At 39.6% G+C, this 20,636-nt stretch overlaps 1 protein-coding gene across 6 annotated transcripts in view; it reads right to left on the bottom strand.

The window, feature by feature from the left end:
• Positions 1 to 208: 208 nt before the first annotated feature.
• ythdc2 (YTH domain containing 2) overlaps positions 209 to 20,636 on the bottom strand; it is an 84,751-nt gene continuing 64,323 nt past the window's right edge. For all 6 annotated transcript variants that reach the window (XM_084686266.1, XM_084686270.1, XM_084686269.1 and 3 more), the window contains 5 exons: positions 18,507 to 18,703; positions 4,160 to 4,337; positions 3,847 to 4,053; positions 2,710 to 2,892; positions 209 to 1,198 (listed from right to left, as the gene is read on the bottom strand). In XM_084686266.1, coding sequence (XP_084542392.1) covers positions 1,064 to 1,198; positions 2,710 to 2,892; positions 3,847 to 4,053; positions 4,160 to 4,337; positions 18,507 to 18,703 — 900 coding nt within the window. In that variant the 3' untranslated portion in view covers positions 209 to 1,063. The remainder of the gene's footprint in view (positions 1,199 to 2,709; positions 2,893 to 3,846; positions 4,054 to 4,159; positions 4,338 to 18,506; positions 18,704 to 20,636) is intronic.

Raw genomic sequence — 20,636 nt, 5'->3', positions numbered from 1 at the left:
AGCCACTCAACTTATAAACATGGGGAAATGAAAGATCAATTACAAATGGCTACTGTGGATGCTGCATGGCACCAGCAGGCGGCAAATTTAGTAACAGACATGTAATCCCAAGCCATATTTGTCAAAACAAGTACTGCAAAATCAAACGTACTCTTAACCCTATCACAAGACTGCAAAAGAAAGCTTGCTACATGAAGTGAAATGAGAATTGTTTACGTTTTCGCAGTTTTAATATGTAATTTATAATGCTTCAATTCAAATATGCATTGTACAACCCAGACATGGAAGTAAAATAGAAATTAAGCAATTACATGTTTTGTAGTTAAGGTGTGTATCATTTGGCTTTCCAAGTTACCAAATGATAAGCCAGCACCCAAAGCCATTGATTCCAGAATTAAATTAAGATAATTTCTTTAACAATACAACCTTGAAACTGGCTATGAAAAACAAATTTAAGTCAATCAGGTAAAATAGAATTTCTTCTTCAGCGAAGATAAACAAAATGCATGAAATAAATGATTGATAAAACAACAAAAACACCCTAAAGCAAACCATCTCATGGAGTGACAGATTATGTAGTCATTCTCACTGACATGCTAGAACATGAACATCAGATTCTACACAATAACCAAAAGCACTTCATTTTTTCCCCTCAAAATGAAGGGTTGTGGACAAAAAGAAGAGTGGCTGCTATTAGCACATTCTGAAACAAAGCTGACCCTCCAACTGTTACTTATATTTTGCATTGACATATTGTGAATTAACAACTGCCATTTTGGATTGACAACAACATTTTACATAGTTCAGCCTTTCTTCTGGTGTAATGCTAAATAGATATGTTAAGTTAGGAGATCCTCAATGTCTTGGTCGGGCATGTTATGGTTAAAGAAAGAGGATACGTGGAATCAACTTACTACACAACCCACTTTTCCTAGTCAAAGCATTGCTTGTACAAATCAATCAATTGCAAAGTTAGTTAACATTGACCTTTTGGTTCTGTAAAACAAGTTTGGTTAATCACTTTCTCTCTCAGGAGGGAAACACCACTACACGAGTAAGGGACTCAGTTTAGGTGTAATGCCGTCATGTCTGGTGATGAGGCCTGTAGTTGTACCTCGTGTTGCAGATAATGTTGTGGTTTCCCTGAGAGTCTCTCCCATAGGTGCAGTAGCTGGCGACCGGACTGGGGCTCCAACTCCTGCAAAATAGAGTTTGAATAGAGACAGAGGAGCAGAAAAAGCCATTAGATTCGCCATATGGCAAATAGTATGAGTATACTTGTCAGTAAATGGACTAGTGTTTTCACAAAAAACGGTATTTGGGGACTAAATCGGTACTCAAACAAAAATATGTTACAATACCTAAATATTTGAAGTTACGGTAGTACCAAGTACAGCCGGTACCCATGCAGAGTCAGGAACCAAAAAGATTTCACTACAAGTCACTAGTGGCTCTCTGAAATATTGTTAAACGTCACTATATATTTGTTGCTAGTCATTAGATTAGATTAATTTGTCACTAGGGAAGGCAAAGTCAAATCTGGCAGCTTTTGCGGGGGCTCCATTAAAACTTGTCAACAAGAAAGAGTGGAAAGAGCCAAGTATGTAAACACTTTGGCAGATGACAATGGGAATATCATGGATCACAAAAAAACCTCACCGTTCATGTGGTTTGCAGAATAATGAAAATGAACATACGAAAGGAAAGGACACAATAGGATTAACACATTTTTACAGAGTCTTTTAGATAACATGGTTTGCCGAAATATCTGTGTTAGGATTTGGGATGTATATTTACATTTAACCGCGTTTTGCCATTCTTTAGGACTCTAGTGCCCCATAAGGCGGGTTAAATCTGAGTTTGCTTAATGTCAACACGTAGCCCACACACAATTTTTTTAACTTTAGGCCTACATGCATTGTGATTGTATTACATTTACGTGAAGTGCCTTGCCCAAGGACACCGTCATTTGGCACGGCGGAGAATTGATCCGGCAACCTTCTGATAGTAGCCCGACTCCCTCACCGCTCAGCCATCTGACTCCCCGTATCAATGTTCTTTTGTTGTCATAAGTACAGCCCTAGATATTGTAAGTGACTGTTAATGTCAACAAATATGTATTATTCAGGATCAGGTTTATTTTTTTGCTTTGGTATTGAATGGTATTGAGTACTGTGAAATTTCACTGGTAATGGTACCGACTACTGAAATGTTGGTACCGTGACAACCCTAATACGGACATCTGCTTGTTAAAACCTCTCATTCTAAAATCATGGGTGTTAATATGGAGTTAGTTGATTAGACCTGGCTTGCGATGGCATTGATCCCAAATATGTTAAATGGTGTTTTGGTCAGTGATCTGTGCAGGCCAGTCAAGTTTTTATAGACCAAACTTGCCAACACATTTTTGTATGGAGCCGACTTTGTGCATGGGGTCATTTTCATACAGAAATGTTTTGTCATGTTTGCTGTGGAAAAACATAAATTCCCACATTGATTCCGTTGTGTTTGGAATGAGATGCTCAACAGGTGTCTGTATACTGAGCGATGTGCACATACTGACCGATGTCCACATACTATTGGCCATTTAATGTAGGCATGGTTTCCTGCTCACATATGGATATAAACATACCTATGACTATCTTTGCGTGTATTTCATCTGTTGTGTACTTTATCGGGGTTGTTACAATTTGTTGGTGACTCTTTTACCTGTCCGTCCCTGCTGATCTGGACCTTCTTGTTGTCATTCCAGGGGTTGAGGATCTGGTGGGCACACTGGAATGGCATGCTCTCCTTGCAGATCCACTCCACACTGAAAACCCCACCAAGCCCTGTAGACCCCCAGTCCTGACAGCACTCCTGGCCGATGACCGATGTCATCCGTGCATAACCCTGATAAAAGTAAAAATGTTATAACAGCAAAAGAGAGTTGTCCATACCCATGTCAACTTCTTAAACGTACATGCGTACATATTCAGGCAACGGAAATCTCATAACCAATTTTGATTACATTTTGTAAAACAATATTGTCTCTTTATTTGCCTTGTGTACAACTAATAGCTCCAGTGTTTCCCACACATGGACTAATTTGTGGCGGTGCGTCACAGAATCAACACCAGCCGCCACATATTGCGTTTCGTAAAAAAAAAAGGTTTTATCACTATTTAGGCTAAAACACAAAGAGTATTCGTTCAGCTGCATTTTCTGTCCCTGCTCTCCCTCCGTCTCTCTATCACTCATGCGTCTCTCTCACATACACAAACACAGTCACAACGTCAGCACACATTAGCAACAATGCATACACACGCCGTTCTAGTAAGACAGACAGCTATATCAGTGAGCCTTCAGCATTAGTACCGTCGCTAAAGGTCTAGGAAAGTTGAGGCTACTTTTCGCTCGGTACCTACGGACATGTCATAATCTGCTAGACAAGTGGGTTTCCCTTTGTTCTTTTGGTGAGCAGTCTCAGGAGCTCTAGCTACTTACCCGGCGTCATGGAGCTGACCACTTAAATAGTTATTTAGCACTAGCGTTGCTACCTGCATATCCCCCCCCCCCGCCACAAATTGCTTTCTAATGTGGGAAACACTGAGCTCTTTTGCTTTTAGAATAAATACTGTAAAAACAGCGCAACAAACCAATAAATAATGATTATAAAACTAATGCTACAGTCCCAACTTTTGCAATAAAAAATCCCCCAGGACTTAGCACCCCTAGTCAGGACCCACTGGTTAACCAACATATCAAAATACTTGATCATAAAATGTATATGCTTCCAATTTTACTGTTTTCATTTCTGATACAGAAAAGCAGTAACTGTGACTATATATGTATTAACTCTTCTACCTGGAAGTGTCCTGAGCCCTGGACAGAGAAGATGAGGAAGACCTGACTAGAGTCCATGAAGGCTTTGTTGAGTTTCAGCTCATTGCTCGGTGTGGTGGACCAGATGCCTCTCTGCTGGGAGATCTCAATGTTGCGAAGATTGCTGCTCTTCATTATAAAGTAGTGCAGTGACGCACTGCCTGGCCGTGGAGAGGGGGACTTGGAACACTGAGGGGAGAAAAGGGAAAGAGTGAGGGTCAATGGTGCCTGAATCCGGCAGCAAAATGAATAAAACTAATGCTGAGCTTTAAAAAAGTACAATCCTTGTGAGTACCTTTCCTGATGACATAGACGAGGGGCTGTTGCAGGGGCTGGGGGGGCTGATGGAGTCAGTAGACTTGGTGGAGGAGTGGTCTTCTGAGGAGCGTTTGGAATATAGAGAGGGGCCCTTTTCTCTGGTGTCGGGCTTGGTCTGAAGGAGGACAGGGGCAGGGGATAACCTGGAGGAAGACCTGAAAGATGGTTGGTGTCAAAAGTGAGTGTTAATATACTATTCTTATAGTTGAGTTTGTTCATTGTCACAAACTGGCATGCATGGCAAACACAGAACAATTAGTATTCCTTGCAAGTAGGCTCTCAACGTTAAAATCTCCCATAAATAGATACACATTATATAAAGTAATAATACTACTGATAAAACAAAGATAACATATTAGAACAAGTATTGTTTTCCATTTCATCCAATACAGAAAAAAACACAACAAAATAGCTTGATGATGTCCATAGATACAATTAAGGTCCCAATTATAAATCAAACAAAACCCTTAGCTTTTTGCTTTCAAAAGAACAAAGACAAAATCTCAACTAAGATTGATAAGATATTTTACTGATTCATTGGGTTGAGTGCAGAGCAGTAAAGTGAACTAAATCACACCAGGAAAAGCTAATTTATGGCTATTTTGCTCATGTTTTGGTTTGGTTGACAGAGACCTGAATAATACAGCCCCTTTGTCACTTGTCACCCAGACACTCGTCTGGGACAGTCATTGATGTGCATTGACACGCGGGTTTTCTATACATGTGTGAGGTTGTCTCTTGCTGTGGTCAAGTGGTCACGCAGCAGGTCTCGGACAATACACATATAGATAGGAGAATGTGCACTTTCACCTCTGGAAAGAGCAACATGCAGAAAATAGTACACACGATGAGTTATGACTGAACCACCTGTGTAGTGTTCTTCCTATGCCTTAAAGTTGTGGAATGTATACCGTTTAAGGACATGTTTTGGTGGGTACTATATTTGTATGTTACAGCTCATGCATATAAAGTTCATCTGAGAGACATGTTAGTCAGTCATGCCAACCACTTTGCCTGTCGTGGTGACCTGATCCGAGCAGCTCGATTAATAAACGAAGTCAACTCTTTTTCATTGTGGTGCGTTCCTTGGCCCATCCTCCGACAGAATATCATCATAACATGCATGGATGCTAAAATGACAATCACACACCTCGGGAAAGGTGGTCTCAACAGTTGAAGAGGAATGTGGACCAAGGAAGACTGAAATTATCATTAAAAGTTGTGGTTCTTAACAACTTTTAATCTCATGTTTGTATGTATTACATTCTAGTAATACTTTTAATGTTGTAACATGTATATTTACAAGGTTTACAGAGATTGTGCACGCAGTGATCCAACATGTTAACATATACCCTTGTCTTGCAAAGGAATCACACTTGGCCTACTGCAGCGTAGAGTGATAGTCCAATTTGAATTTGTACGCGTTAGACAACCTTTCTTTCATATGGCCGGTGTCCCCATTTTAGTCTGCAGGTTTGGGTGTATTTGGTAAGTTTTAGTGTTTACGATACAGCTTCGGTGCGTTAGGCACTTCATTGTGAATACCATTGTTAATGATTGCTCTTAAGGTATGATTTGTATTTGATTATGTTTCATTTTTACTGTATTGATTATCTTAGTATTTAACTATTCAATGTGCATTTTAAGTTACGCGTCTTCCTTGTACGTATCTATCACGCTACAGCGGTGAAAACCTTGATATAGTTTGGTTGATGCGGATAATACTGATTATAAACATAGACTTTTGAAGTAGGTTTCAATTTAAGGCCTCTAAGTCACGTACAGTGGACTTCCATGCTCCGAAGGTAATATCGTAGCCTCAGGGGGCAGTTTACATACTGTGTTGATGGTTAAATCCATTTGTAGTAGAGATGAACAACTGATTTGTGAGTATGCATACTTTAAGGTTGGTGCTCTGATCAAGCAGACAATTTTGACCTATGTCAGAGTTTCATGTCGTTAACTGTTTAGCGTTCAAGGATACAGGTAACGCACTTGTGCACATTTCTAAAATTGGAGTCAGATATTAGCAAATCAATTATCTCCCTGAACATCTAACAGAATTGTTTCCCAAGCCGGGGACAAACACAAAGCGTCTCCGGCCTTACAATTCCCACTACAGTTTAATTGGGCATTCTGGCATTTTTGTCCCTGCCTCTCAAGTCTGCGATTAGCTTTTCTATCAGCAGATGTCGCAAGGTTTCCCTTGCACAAGTCTGTCATTCAGACAAAGGTTGTATAGCCTAAACTTGAGAGGGTATAATTTTGGGGGAAATTGTAGGGTTTGCTCCTGTATTTTTTTGACTGGTGCTCCTGCGATTCCCACACAGCAGAAGTTTAGTAGTTAGCTAGCTCTACAATTTACCGGGGCTAGGTCTGAATCTAGTCGGAGCACAGCTGCCAGCTGTAGGTATATGCAGGTAGCAACGCTAGTGCTAAATAACCATTTACCTGGTCGGGTTCATGACGCCGGATAAGTAGGAATTTTGGGACCCATGAAGATTATTATATATTTTTTAATCATTTATATTAGTTTTTCAATTTTTTGGGGCCCCTGTCAGTCAGGGGCCCTTGTAATTGTCCTAACTTTCCCCCCAATACGGGGCCCACTTTTTGTGCTCACCAAAAGAACTAAAAACCCACTTGTCTAGCAGATGAAGACATGTTGCCTCAACCTTCCTAGACTTTTAGCTACGGTACTAATGCTGAGGGCTCACTGATATTGCTGTGACCGATACTAAAGCGGCATATCTATCCGTCTATGCTACTGCGTCGTTGCTAACGTGTGCTGACGTTGTGAGGTTACCGTGTCCTAACTGGATGTGTCACGAGCATCAGGAGGCGACCGAGGCAACTAAAAGCAGTTCCATTGCCTTGTTTTCTGTTGGATTGTCTTAACTGGACGCAAGCGATGCGATGCTGCACAGCGCGGCGCAACGTTTTGGCTTAACTTTTGGTCAGACGCCCTGTTTCTATTTAGTTTTTGTCGCTTGAGTTGAAAGCTCTGTAGCACATGAAGTCATAGTAAAGTGGTTAGTGTACATTAATGAAATTTGACAGATTCAGTGTGGACAGAGAGCGTCCGATGCTACGCGACAGTCCTATGCTCGCTTCCATTTAGGACACGGTGTTAGGCTTGCACTGAGTTCCCTTCGGCCACAAAAGGCACTTTTTGACACAAAGACTTAGCCTAAACCGTGCAACAGAACATCAAAAAAAATACAAGCAACTCAATCGGGACCAGATAAACATTTTGACACCTACGTTGTCTATATAGTCCAAATATTGAGGGATCCTTAGGCTGTGGGAAAATAATAAAGAACTAGAGAGGGTACAATTTCTGGGGAAATTGTAGGGTGTGCTTGCTTGCGTCGGTTGCAGAGGCAACGTTTTTTAATGACATTTTTACAACTGATTTCTGTATATTTTATATAGAAAATGCATAGCCTACTTATTATTTATAAAGATTACATAGATTTAAAACAGTGGCGATTCTGTAAGACTGCAAGGGAAGCTAATGGTCAAATATTTAATATTGTGTTAACATTTTAAATGCGTTAGAACACATTCATATCCAAGACGAGTTTGTTCAGAATTATCTACATATATTAGCAGCTCGACTGACTGATTTCGTTCTCATTCATTCTTGTAGCACCACAGTCATTTCCCTGTTGAAGCTAAGCTTCCATGGACTTTAATGGGGTTGCTTTGAACAGTTTTTTTCAGTGTTTCGAAACTATAGGGTCATTGGATAAATGCTGCGATTATGTACCGCCCTGGATGCTTGCCGTCTCTGGGGGTGAATGGAGGAGTGGGCTGGCCTGGACGCTGGGCTTCCGCGTGATGATTGGAGGGTCTGTCGAAAGACAGCATCTCCTGTTGATTGACAGCGATTTTTTACGATAAAAAGGTGAGCACAAGTCCCTTTGCGGATTTTGCAAGTGTAATCAAAAGACAAATTACTGCAACCTATTTCTTGGTATTTGCTTGGCAAAATTGCTAGCCAATTTTCATCATACATTTCATTCACCACATTCCTTGTTTCAGTTTAAGGTAATTCCCACATTTCCTCCTTCAAGATTAATATTGTTTTGTTAGAATGTTTGTTCATTCATTCATAAAGTAGGCTACGCTAGAGATGGAGGGGTGAAGTAGCCAGTGAACTAGCCAAATAAATTGAAACATTTTATGATGTAGGCCGAAAATTAGGTTTCCCCTCTTTGAAAGACCAGCAGCCGCCTTAGAATTTTTTTTTTCTGCTCATTTACCACTCAAAATACTAAGAGTGAGAATGAAATAGTTGTCTTCTCATTTCCCCTGCAAGGGAAATGGTGATCAGCAGCCTCATAGTTGAATTAAAACGAACACATTTGGCAGACCGGTTAAAAAATTGACCTGATCTCTATGACATAAACGTCATTTAAAGTTTTTCCCTTCTCGTGATATTTTCAGGCCTTTAGCCTACTCATATTGCATTCATTCATTAATAAAGAACCCCCTTTGAAGCTTATTTTAACGACGACGTTACCGGCAGGAGCTTTCTCAGATGGAATCGCAATTCAAATAGTACCATCTGCAAAGTAAGGGATATCCCGCTTATTACACGGCTACTTGCCAACAAAATTACTCAATTACAATTTATTTGTTACCATTCGTAGTGTTGATCAGCAGAGAAATAGTTCGCCAAAGAGGTTGAACTTAATAGACGTTGAACATTCTTTGGGCTTCAAATCAGCTGACGTCGCTAAGCAACGGAGTACGCTGGGGTTGAAAAGTGACCGGACTACTTGCGGAGTGCTACGAAAGACGTGAATCGGAAGCAAAAAGGCCACTTTCCTTGACAGCAGTCAAATACGCATAGCAACGGTCAAATATGAGAAAATTGTTCACCGCCGAACGTTGGGAAGCCCCATTCAAGTGAATGGAGCATTCTATAGCATTAAGAACAGCCGTGTAATAATTAAGCAATAAGGTGCGAGAGGCAGTACATTATCGTCAATAATGTACGAGTTCCAGGGTGTTGTTAGCAAACAAAACGGCAAACCCCGGAACCCGTACATTATTGACAATAATGTACTGCCTCGAGTACCTTACTTCTTTTTTAATAAGGTTACCAGCGAAATTATAAATAGTAAATAAATAGTAAGCTGCCTTTCAGCACAAAATAGTTATAGACAACAAACGTGTATCGCATTTCAGTAGCCGAGAGAGAATAGTCCGGTTTGTGTGGTTGTTGCTATGCAACGGACAAACAACATTGTGAACTTCACGTTTGTTAGCCTAGCTAGATCTTGCACCATTTCATTCATTCTCAATGCTCATTTTATAAAAGTTGCCTTTAAACCAAAAATGACAATGGGACACTTTCGATAAAATAATATTTAATTGAAATATCAGGCCTAAACATTCTAAATCAATCATTTATGTTTCGTAGGCACTGGGTATATGCTAGCTAGCTAGCCTACAAATGCTGTAAACTAGTTACGAGTGACTTGGGACTCGATAAGCTAACCTTAACAACAGCCTAATGTTAGGTTATGTTGATTTGGATGTCTCCATGTGCATCCGTGGAAAACTTCGTTTTAAGAAGCCAAGACCAGGTCATATAATTGTGTGGCTACGAAGCTAAAATTAAATAAGTGGATATCTAGTTAGCAACTTTAGGCTAGACCTGAGCTTCCGTCCAACGTTTCAGTAGCTAGACCAGCTAGTTAGCACTGATAGCACGGGACAGTGCAATATTATTGCTCAAAAATTAACCGACTTTTGCTTGTCTAGCTTGCTAATAAACTGCTGAACACTCGTACTTGTAGACAGTCTTTTTCTTCGGCAACCTCTTAGTTATTTTAAGGGCCCACTAATATGGAACGCTCCCTTTTTAAGGTAAAGGCGTACAGTACTTTATCGCTCAATAATGCACACCCCGGAACTCCCTCTCAACCAATCAGAATGCTTGATTTCATCCACCCGTATTATAAGTAGGGATGGGTATTGAGAACCGGTTCTGTAAGGACCCGGTTCCAAATTTCTCAAAACCCAAATATCATTAAGGTCCATGCGTATCGATACCGCTATCGAGACCAAGTAATATAATGTAATTTGTTATTTACGAGCACAGTGTGTGAGTAAAGACAACCCCCCCCCCCTCACTGCTGATCATTCAAAACAGTCACCACGAGCATGGCTCTGTGGGATGCTTAAGCATAGTGTTAAACAAAAACAGAGACAGAAAAAAATAGGGATCAGATAAGGAAGGTTTGAGTTTCGTTAGCTGGTCATTTAGCTATATCAGGTGCCTTTAGTTGAAACGTGTACAACTTTTCATAAAGTCAATGAGCTTGACAATGTCACTTTTCGTCAACCAACCAATCACAGTCTAGTTACTCATCCAGGTTGTGGATAGTACATCTGTAGTGGACAGATTTAGATTTAGCCAGTCAGGATTCATTGTGCCTATATATGCTCCTATGAGCCAGCCTCCTCCTGAGAGCAACACGTTCCCCTTGTTCTATCTGTTTTAATTAAGAAATAGAAAAGTATCGATAGTGGTATCGATAAAGACTCGAATCGTTAAGCAGTCTCAAAAATGGTATCGATAGATAAAAATTAACGAGACCCATCCCTAATTATAAGACAAAGTTTAGCCATAGCTGTGCCATTGAAGACAGTGCTGTAGCCTACTACTCCACTGCCAGTGGGCTAGCCGAGTCTGTGACTTTGAGGCTAACGTCAAAACAAGACGCGGTCTCACTCAAATTCAAAGTTTTACACAAATAACAAACTACTGACCCGCTGGCTGTCTTTGCAATCGCCATATCTTTAAAACACTGCTGTCCACTTAGATGTAGAATTGACCCTGGTACGAAATTGAGAAAATACTCACCAGACGCAGATCGACAGTTGACTGAGTGTCAACACTGTTGACTTGTTGCTTCCGCAATCGTCAATGCAGGCTGACAGGCTCTCACGTGGCAAACAATCCAACGTTTTTACAACAACTTATATTAAAATCTCACCACCTGGCTGTTTTCACAACAGTCATATCGTCATAACATTTCCCTCTTTCTGTTTTTTCGTGTAAAATTGAACTATAAAATTAACTACAAAAAATACTACTATGACGCTTTCTAGCATGTCTGCCGCCAAAAAGACGAGGCGGTCCCACAGGCAACCTGCACTCGCTCAAATTTCAAAGACTGTCACGACCTAACTCAAAAATGCGAGATTGCAGTTCCACGTGAAATCGCATTCGCACTACAAAGCCAAATGGTTGTGAATTTTTTGGGGGTGGTATTTTTCACTCGTAATCCAAGCTCCAATTTGCGAACTAGAAAGTCTCTATCACGTTGAATCCATGCGTCGTTGCTAACGTGTGTTGACGTGGTGACTTAGCTTGCACAGATTACCCTTCGTCGACAAAAGGCACTTTGTCGCCACAAAAACGTTGTAACCTCCTAAACTGTGCAACTGAACGTAAATCCAAATACAAGCAACTCAATTGCTACCAAGACGAAACGTTTGACACCTAGGTTGTCTATGTAGTCCAAATATTTTAGGGGGGCAAAAAGAATAATAATAATTTATATGTGAGATAACAGTGGTTTGTGCTCGCCGAAGGCAAGCACACCCCAATAATAAAGAATAAATATATATGAGAGAACAATGGTTGTGCTCTCGCCGAAGGCTTGAGCACAGGCAATTATATTTATATATCAAGCAAAATATGTATAGCTTATATATAGCCTCTAATTATGTGCAAAATGATGAAGACAATGTAACTTTTTTTGTAAAGCGTATAAATATAAGTAATAAATGCATTTTGAATATTTTCACGAGTGGAAAGAATTACTTTGTTCGACAATTTAGCAAATTGTAGGCTAAACAATTTTTTTATGGAACGCCGAGTTAGTCAAAATTAAATCAATAAATAAATAGGTAAATAAATAGATAAATACATACATAAATAAATATGGCTATGGAATAAATTCTGAAATAAAAAAAGATGGCAATAAATATATAAATATAGCATTATATAATTACATAGCTGAATCCATTTACCGACATCAATAAATAAATACATTTATTTATTTCAAAATGACGTATTTGTAAAGACAACATTTATTTATTTCATGGGACTTTTACACGCCACATTTATTTCCACATGTATTTCCACGCCACATTTATTTCCACACTACATTTATTTCTGTGCTGTATTTATTTCAAATCTCACATGCAAACGAGAGGGGCGCGGTTATCGTCAGACCAACGCAGCAGATAGCTATACTACCTGTATGGGGGTGACAGTGGAATCGCACTGCCGAACGGCATGGCTTGTCAGGATACATTATTTTGGCACAGATAGTAGATTTTGTAGAGGTACTTGGGCGGATAAGTGCTCTACAGAACATAGATGTTGAAGTCTTAAATAGTTTGAGACTTATCGAGCACTGTTCGTGTGCAAGATGTACAGGTAGTGGGGGGTGATAAGTGCCAGGTAATGTTAGCTAACACAGCTAGCAACAAAGAAGACAATCACTGCCACCACCGCTACATCGCTCTGCTATTATGTGGATAACTAGGTCGATAAGGCACCTGATTATAACGATCTAGCATCGCCATTATGCCATGCATTACCATTTAGTGAGACGAGACCTGAAGTGAAGCCAGACCATTCCAGACATTACCCATACCTTTGGATTTACAGTAGGCTACTGCTTCAAATTGAAGTCAAGTTTCTTAACGCTTTGTTATTATTGGCAATTTAAAGTTGCAACTAACCAAGACGTGTCAAGACCAAGACCCATTCAATACAGTACACAATAACCAAACCCAGATATTAGGTACAGGTTTATGGAATTATTCAATATTAAATCAAACCACTACCACTGGACTCGTTTTAATGACCATTCAGTGACAAAACGAGTTTGGCTGTTCATATGTGCCAATACAGCACAACACTACTAGCTCTACAGTAGCTAGCTCTAGCTGAAATGGCCACACTGATGTCGTCCTTTTATTATTTTGTCAGCTAGCTAGCCGGATAGCCAGCCACTTGGCCTACAGTTGCCGACTTCGAGACCGGTGACAGCCAACATACCACCTAGGAAGACATAGTGTTGGCAGTGATTGTTAGCTTTTCAGACGAGTTCCACGTCACACGAGCGAAAGCCATGTTTATAAAGGTAACTTCAGCGCAACCTCATAGCTATCAAAGATCAAGTCCCCACACGTAGGCTACTAAGTCACCGCCATCACTCCCATACAAAGGCAGAGACGACACAGACATTATGGGCAAAGCTTGTCTACATTGTATGCTTTTCGGCAGTGCGATGCCACTGTCACCCCCATACAGGTAGCATAGCTATCTGCTGCGTTGGTCTGACGATAACCACACCCCTCTCATTTGCATGTGAGATGTGAAATAAATACAGCCCTGAAATAAATGTGGAGTGGAAATAAATGTGGTGTGGAAATACATGTGGAAAAAAATGTGGTGCGTAAAAGTCTCAAAAAATAAATAAATGTGGCATTAGGAAATAAAAGTCCCATGAATTAAATACATGTTGTCTTTACAAAAACGTCATTTTTAAATAAATAAATGTATTTATTTATTGATGTCGGTAAATGGATTCAGCTATATAATTATATAATGTTATATTTATATATTCATTACCATATTTTTTTATTTCAGAGTTTATTTCATAGCCGTATTTATTTATGTATGTATTTATCTATTCATTTACCTATTTATTTATTATTATTTATTTAATTTTGACTAACTCGGCGTTCCATATTTTTTATATAGGTAAGCCTAATAAAAGGAGATGACGGCATGGGCGGGGGCTGTTATGATAATTGTGTAAACAATTGTTCTTGAAAGCCTGTAATTTATAATAATTAGGGACACAGACAAACTACAGGGCTCCATGAATCTTTGAATCCTGCGGCCGGCCACTCTTTCCACTCTCTTCGCACACGATATCTTCCATCATAATCCATGTCCGCCTTTTCTATACCCTGCCTAACATAATAACAGCACACAATAATATAGCTTACAATAGCATTTCTGAAATATCGAGAAGTATAAATGAGTTAATGAGTATACAAATTATTTTCACATTTGTTATGATTTTCCTTTCAGTCTTAGATATCTTGCTTGTGATGATGCAACGTACAGCTTTTCTCGACATAGTTAAACGTTCAGAATAACCGTCCCCCTCAAGAGCATCCACTACCTTCTTTTTGAAGTCCAGACTTATTTGTTTGTTATTCATTATGTAATTACTTCTTACAAAGAATGCAAGAGTGGTGCCTCTCAATTTAGTCTTCAAGTGCCACTAGCCCTGTTCATTGGAGTCCATATAGAGTGTGAAAGAATTTAAGGACATATGTAATATGTATGTGCTTTATAAGTGATAATCTGTGTATGTATAATTTTTTAATGATATGTAATGTCCATCCATATCATAGGAATGTATTTTACGTCTGTGTATAACCTATTTGTCTGATCCGACATAAAACCGCAGTGAAAAAGCAGAGGGGAGGCAAACAGTGCCTCTGCCTCAATGAAGAGCCATGTGAGACCCTGGAAACTGGACTTTCAATCGAAACGTGACGTGATAAATAATGGGAGACCAATGCCGGTGCTAAAAGGTTTCTTTCAAATGATGGGACAAAAGATAACGCAATCGACTACTCACATTCAAAGCCAAATAGTTTTTTTGAACCTCAAGAATAGATTTGGCTTTGGACGAACAGTGAAGACTGAATATTAGCAAGAGGGAGGGGGGCTTTTCATCCGTCATTCACTAACATTACATTCATATCAGAGTAGTAAGCCCTTGCTCCATTGATATCACATTATTTCTCTGAGGATTGTTTAATGTTTATGTGAAGCCATTTAACATCATACAAGTGGTCGTAATCACTTTGAACCCAAGTTTTGGTGAGCTGATTTTAAATTACCTTAAACGATTTAAATGGAAGAGTTCAATCTGCATGAAATGATAGCTAGTTATCTAGCTGATGTTATAGTCTCTTAGATTTAACCTATACAATTATAATGGGAAAAGGTAGAAACCCTCAGGGTGCATGTGCAACTTCGTATAAAAGTGTTAATATTCACCGATATTAACACAAGTTTATCACAAACTAGCAGCTGCCAACTGTATGTACCTTACCTATGTGTGTGTAAAGAATGTTGATATGAAAAACAACCAGAAGTCAATGTGTAAGCTGCCAATTATATTATAGAATTCTTCATCAACAGCGGGAATCTACTACAAAACAGCATAGCATCCTGTTAACCCTAACTTATTTTAAAAAAAGTAAGTACAACTGATTGTATTGGCTCTTTGCCGACGCAAGGGACGAATCATAAGACGGCATATATGTGAGCTTTACGGCTGTTTGGATGTCAACACATGCACGTGGCTGCCTGCTAAAAGAATGACATCGATATGTTGGGTAATGCGTAGGATGGGTAAGATATTCAAGTCAAGCGTAGCAGCGTAATTGAGGCCTGGAAATCGTATCTGCTATGCCAAAATCGTGTATGTTGGCAGCTCTGGTTCGTTGATAAAGGACAGCCAGTGGCTAGTTTAAGTAAGGTCAAGAGGGGTGTTGATGACTTATAGGAATGTAAGGGACTGAAACTCTGTGGGACACTTTACCCTGGAGAATGGGGATATAATCTTCTATGGCCTTTTATCTTGCAGTAAATGAAGTCTGATTGTCTTATGCAATGTTCCCTCTAATTTTATTTCCGCACTGAGCAAATAGAAATCTGTCTGAGCGCAAACCTCAGTACTCTGAGCAAAGTTTACAGAGAACTTAGCTCGCTTCTTCATAGCTAAATATATCAGAAAGCTTCACCAGCCTACCTGGACCATAACTTGGGTCCGTTTGAACAATTTCATCAAGCCATTCGTGTTTAAATGTAAAATTTCCCCTTTTTTGCGGTGCTTGTAACAAGGGCGTAGGTTCGGTCTCAGCTTTGGTAGGGACACTTGTTTGTTCAGAAATTATTATTTTTATACGTAGGGTAGGTTATTGGTTCAGGTTTTATAGAGCTGTACTAGGCCTATTAGTTACACCATCTGTACTGGACTTCTGAGCAATGAAATCTTATATGATGCATACATTTAGGCATCCCAATTTATTTTTACTATCTACAAGTATAAGTGTGAATGATAACATTCATGGGTAACATTGTCTAAACATCCCTTATAAAACTGCAATTTAATGCAATATTTACCTAAATGGACAATTCAACTTATCACCTTAACCCCTGATGCTGATTCATCACCAACCTGCTGTACATCTGTATCTTCAGGGTGCTGTTTTTCCAGCACAGTAATTTATCAATTTAATACAGACGCTAACCATGCTTAGTTGCCTGCTGACACTGGTCGAGATTACAGGGATAGGCATATTACTATCCAAGGGATCATATAGGCCTACTTATTATAAGTTAATATCACTTTTGAGTTGCTAGCCTGCTGGTACTAGGCTAAACTAGCACGGTCCCATTAAGTGGGAAGGTTGGCTTTATCCTTCTTGCTTCAACAAGATAAGCTGCTGCTAACACACTGGTCGAAAGATTGCAGACGCTAGGGATATATTTAATACAAGCAAAAGTTACATGCTCTACTACACTAACAACTTTCAAAACATGTTTCCATTGTAGAATGGGTGTCGATGTAAGGCTAGCAGGTTTGCACTGTGTGTGTAGCTTTCCTAATAGCTAACTAACAACAACCTTCTTGATAGCTACTTACTCTGGGTGGTGATATCCCTCTTCTTTTTGGGTGACATTTTCCTATCTTTAAAGCACACAAGCGACAAAAATATCAATGCTGAGACCAAATGAAATACTAATATGAGGCTTTATTATTTCCTGGCATACTGCCAGCTCTCTTTCTGCAAGTCACGATTCATTAAGTGTTTCTGACTCAGCCTGCCACTTCAGTCAATTAAATAACATTATCTAGTCTCACAGGCTTGAAGGCGCATTGTTTAAGTTGGAAATGTATTTTTAACTTTTCTGGGTGACAAATATAGTAAAGATAATAATCTAAATGAGTTTTGCAATTATATTGTGCAAAATATTTCTTGGATAATTAACAAAATATTTGTGATGACGATTGTATCTTTCCCAAACTTTGGTCGTGACTAGTCCCTATGGACCCTATGCAAACCTACGCCCTTGGCCTGTAAAGGTAAGGTTTCTGATTTTCGTTGCCAGTCAAAGCTTGAGCAGAGCGCCAGGGTCGTTGTTTTGTTAAAAGCTTGTGTGTAGTAAACTGAACATTTATTGGTTTTATAAAATAATTGTATAAAAAGTTTTTTTTTTTTTTCTTTTTTTTTAACACCATTTTGTGTGCGGTCTGGAAAATCTAGTGCGCGACCCTCAACTGGTCTGCGCGGTTGCGCAGGCGCGCAGCTTAGAGGGAACATTGGCCATAAGGTATTTATGACCTGAGGGGAAGTTCTAGAAAAGGTCAATTGAAGCTGCTGCTTTGAACTTTTGGCTATAGAGATCTTGTCTTGTTTCATTGTTTTTTATGTCATTAATTATTGTTTGAAGATGATCACACAAAGGACAGTTGACCCTTTGAATGGCCAACTGCTGTAGCTTTAGTGGGGAGAAATTTAACCATCAAAGAAGCTTGGGACACTAGGTCCTGAAACTGTTACTGTAACTGTCACTGTATTGTGTTGATTGTATTCTTTAAGGGAGTGAGCCAATCACAAAGACAGTTACATTAATTGATTGATGTATAGAATATAAGTTTATATAAGGCCGTATGTATATGATGTTCATCACCACTCTCTGGAACGACTATTTTAGTTGTCCTTCGTTATGACATGGTCAGAGAGCTCTGTTTGGTAATGTACTGTTCTAACTAAATAAATTGTATTAAGCAGGCATCTTGACAATTCAAATTACACAGGACCATCAGAAATTTCCTTCACAAGAGTTCAGTGCTGCTTGATTCGTTGAGTCATTCAAGTCAGATGGGGTTCAGGTGTAGTTTGAAAGCTAAAAATTTAAATTAGCTAAATTTTTGAGAAGAATTCACATATGGGCTATTCATTTTGACCACCCCAATTTTTATTTGTTATACAGCAATCTTAAAAAGAAAAATATATATGCACCAAATAAGGGCCTTTAAATTGATATATGTTTTACTATGTAAAGTTTTTTTGTCCAATTTTGTGTCTGTCCAATGTTTACAGTTACAATTTTAAGAAAATATTCCATATCTCCTTAGGGGCTAATCATTTTGACCTTAACTGTAGCTTGGTGATCCTTTCTGCACCTGTCATTGCTAGCGTGTGGGGGGAGATGGAGGTCGTTGGGGAGGTTAGGGTTGTCCCCTGCTGCAAGGTTCCTCCTGCTGTTGAGGTTTTTCCAGGAGGGGATCTGGGGCGGCTCATCTGAGGACATGGGCCGGGGCCTCTGGCCGATACCTGTGGGCTGCTGCAGGCCTACAGACTGCTCCTCCGAGCTAAGCACCTAAAACAAGAAGGTAAGATTAGTCAATAAATGAAGAAAACGTGCCATTCAAAGTCTAGTAATTAAGTTACCAATTCTAGATACTGTGAATCTGTGTGTGGACCCGCTAATATGGAATCCAACAAGGATCAATATGTGGCAGTTGTGAGATGAGTATGTGTGTGGAGTGTTAAGGTATGATTGTAAGGCTGGGTATCAACCTGCTCGACAGGGTCTCTTAACCTTCATTTTGTAACATGTTTGCCTTCTAATTGATTTCATTTATTTGCAATGTTATTAAATGTATATTTAATTTAACTTACTTTGACCACAGGGATGCAAACACATGTATGGTCAAAAAAGAGAGGAGTAATTTCAGCCCTCGCCCCTCAGCAAATATCCATATACTTACATTACCACCAACCCCCTGACATCCCTTCACATAGAGTAAAATGACATTCTGAAGATCAAAATACACCAACACTCATTTGTAATATTCTATTTCATTTTTTATTCCGATACATAAACTCTTATTAAACTATCTAGCACTTCTGGTTTTACTCCTTCTTCCTGGCCACCTCTAAGGGCACTAAATGTTTCATGATCCTAGCCAACTCATTCAGCTGAGTAACAGCCTGGGAATGGCCCCTCACCACAAGATCAATGGAGGACAAGGCCTGTAGGTTCTTACTTTTGAGAGGTAGTTTGTTCTACTTGCCACAAGCTGTGTATTGTCACCTTACCAATACAATCCATGACAGTAGGCGATTTCTTTAAGACTGCAAGAGAAGCTCGGCTTCCCCTAAAATGTATGGTCAAATATTTACTATTGTGTTAACATTTTGAATGTGTTAGAACACATTCATCTCGAAGATGAGTTCGTTCAGAATCAGAAACATTATAGTAGCAGGTCGACTGATTTCCTTCTCATACTTTCCCATAGTGTCACAGTGCATTTCTCTGTTGAAGCCTAGCGTCCAGGGACTTGAATGGGGCTGCTGTGAACAGGTTTTTTTGTGCTTCGAAACTTTAAGGTCATTGGATAAATGCTGCGATTATGTCCCTACCACGGATGCTCAGCGTAACGCACGCTGGGTTTCTGCCTGACGATGGGAGGGTCTGTCGAAAGACTGCATCTCCTTTTTACTTATAGCGATTTTGTGTAAAAAGTTGCTGAAGCTATTCGAGCTCAGTCCCATTAGCGGATTTTGCAAGTGTAGTCAAAAGACAAACTGCTGAAACCTATTTTTTGGTATTTGTTGGCGAAATTGCTAGCCATTGCTAGCCAAATCGATGAGTCTGCGTTGTTACGAATGACACACACAACCTGCGTGACCCACAGAGGTTGTGGCCAACTTTGAGTGAGTTGCCATGGTGATTACAGTTATTACAGCTCCTGATGGAGCTTTAGATTGGACACGGAAGATATAAAGCACATCTAGTAGGAAAAAAATATAAGCTATCTATAGCACAAAATCACGCACCAATGAAAACTTGCTTGTGTTGCGTCTAGGTCCGGATCCGCCTATTGAGTCACCTTGCCATAGACAGTAAAAGATACGCAGCAAGAACACACACAAGTAGGCTAGTTCACGCTTGCGCGCATAGGCTAGGCCTACTGCTGATTTGCTTATTTCCTATTTACTTGTTTGGGAGACAATCCAGGATTACTGTTGGTGCAATTATAATCAGACCCCCCCCCCCCCCCCCTTAAAAAAAACTCTTCGGATCTGCACGATTCACACAAGTCACCAAACTGACGTAAAAAAAAGCGGGACGCGCCAAAAAGCGTGCCGTTTGCATCCCTGTGACCATTCTTGCTCGATTTAACCGATTGAGTCAAGTAACTGTAATTCCATTGGTACTGACAATTTGGCTCATGTTAATACACTGTTCAGTTTCCCATTCTTCCTTTAACCTGTTAATTAGTAGCGTCACAAATATGTGATTGTTC

The sequence above is a fragment of the Hypomesus nipponensis genome, chromosome 22 (assembly GCF_054491055.1).
Source record: "Hypomesus nipponensis isolate SF chromosome 22, ASM5449105v1, whole genome shotgun sequence".
Lineage (NCBI taxonomy): Eukaryota > Metazoa > Chordata > Actinopteri > Osmeriformes > Osmeridae > Hypomesus > Hypomesus nipponensis.
This window is presented reverse-complemented; position numbering and strand designations above follow the sequence as displayed.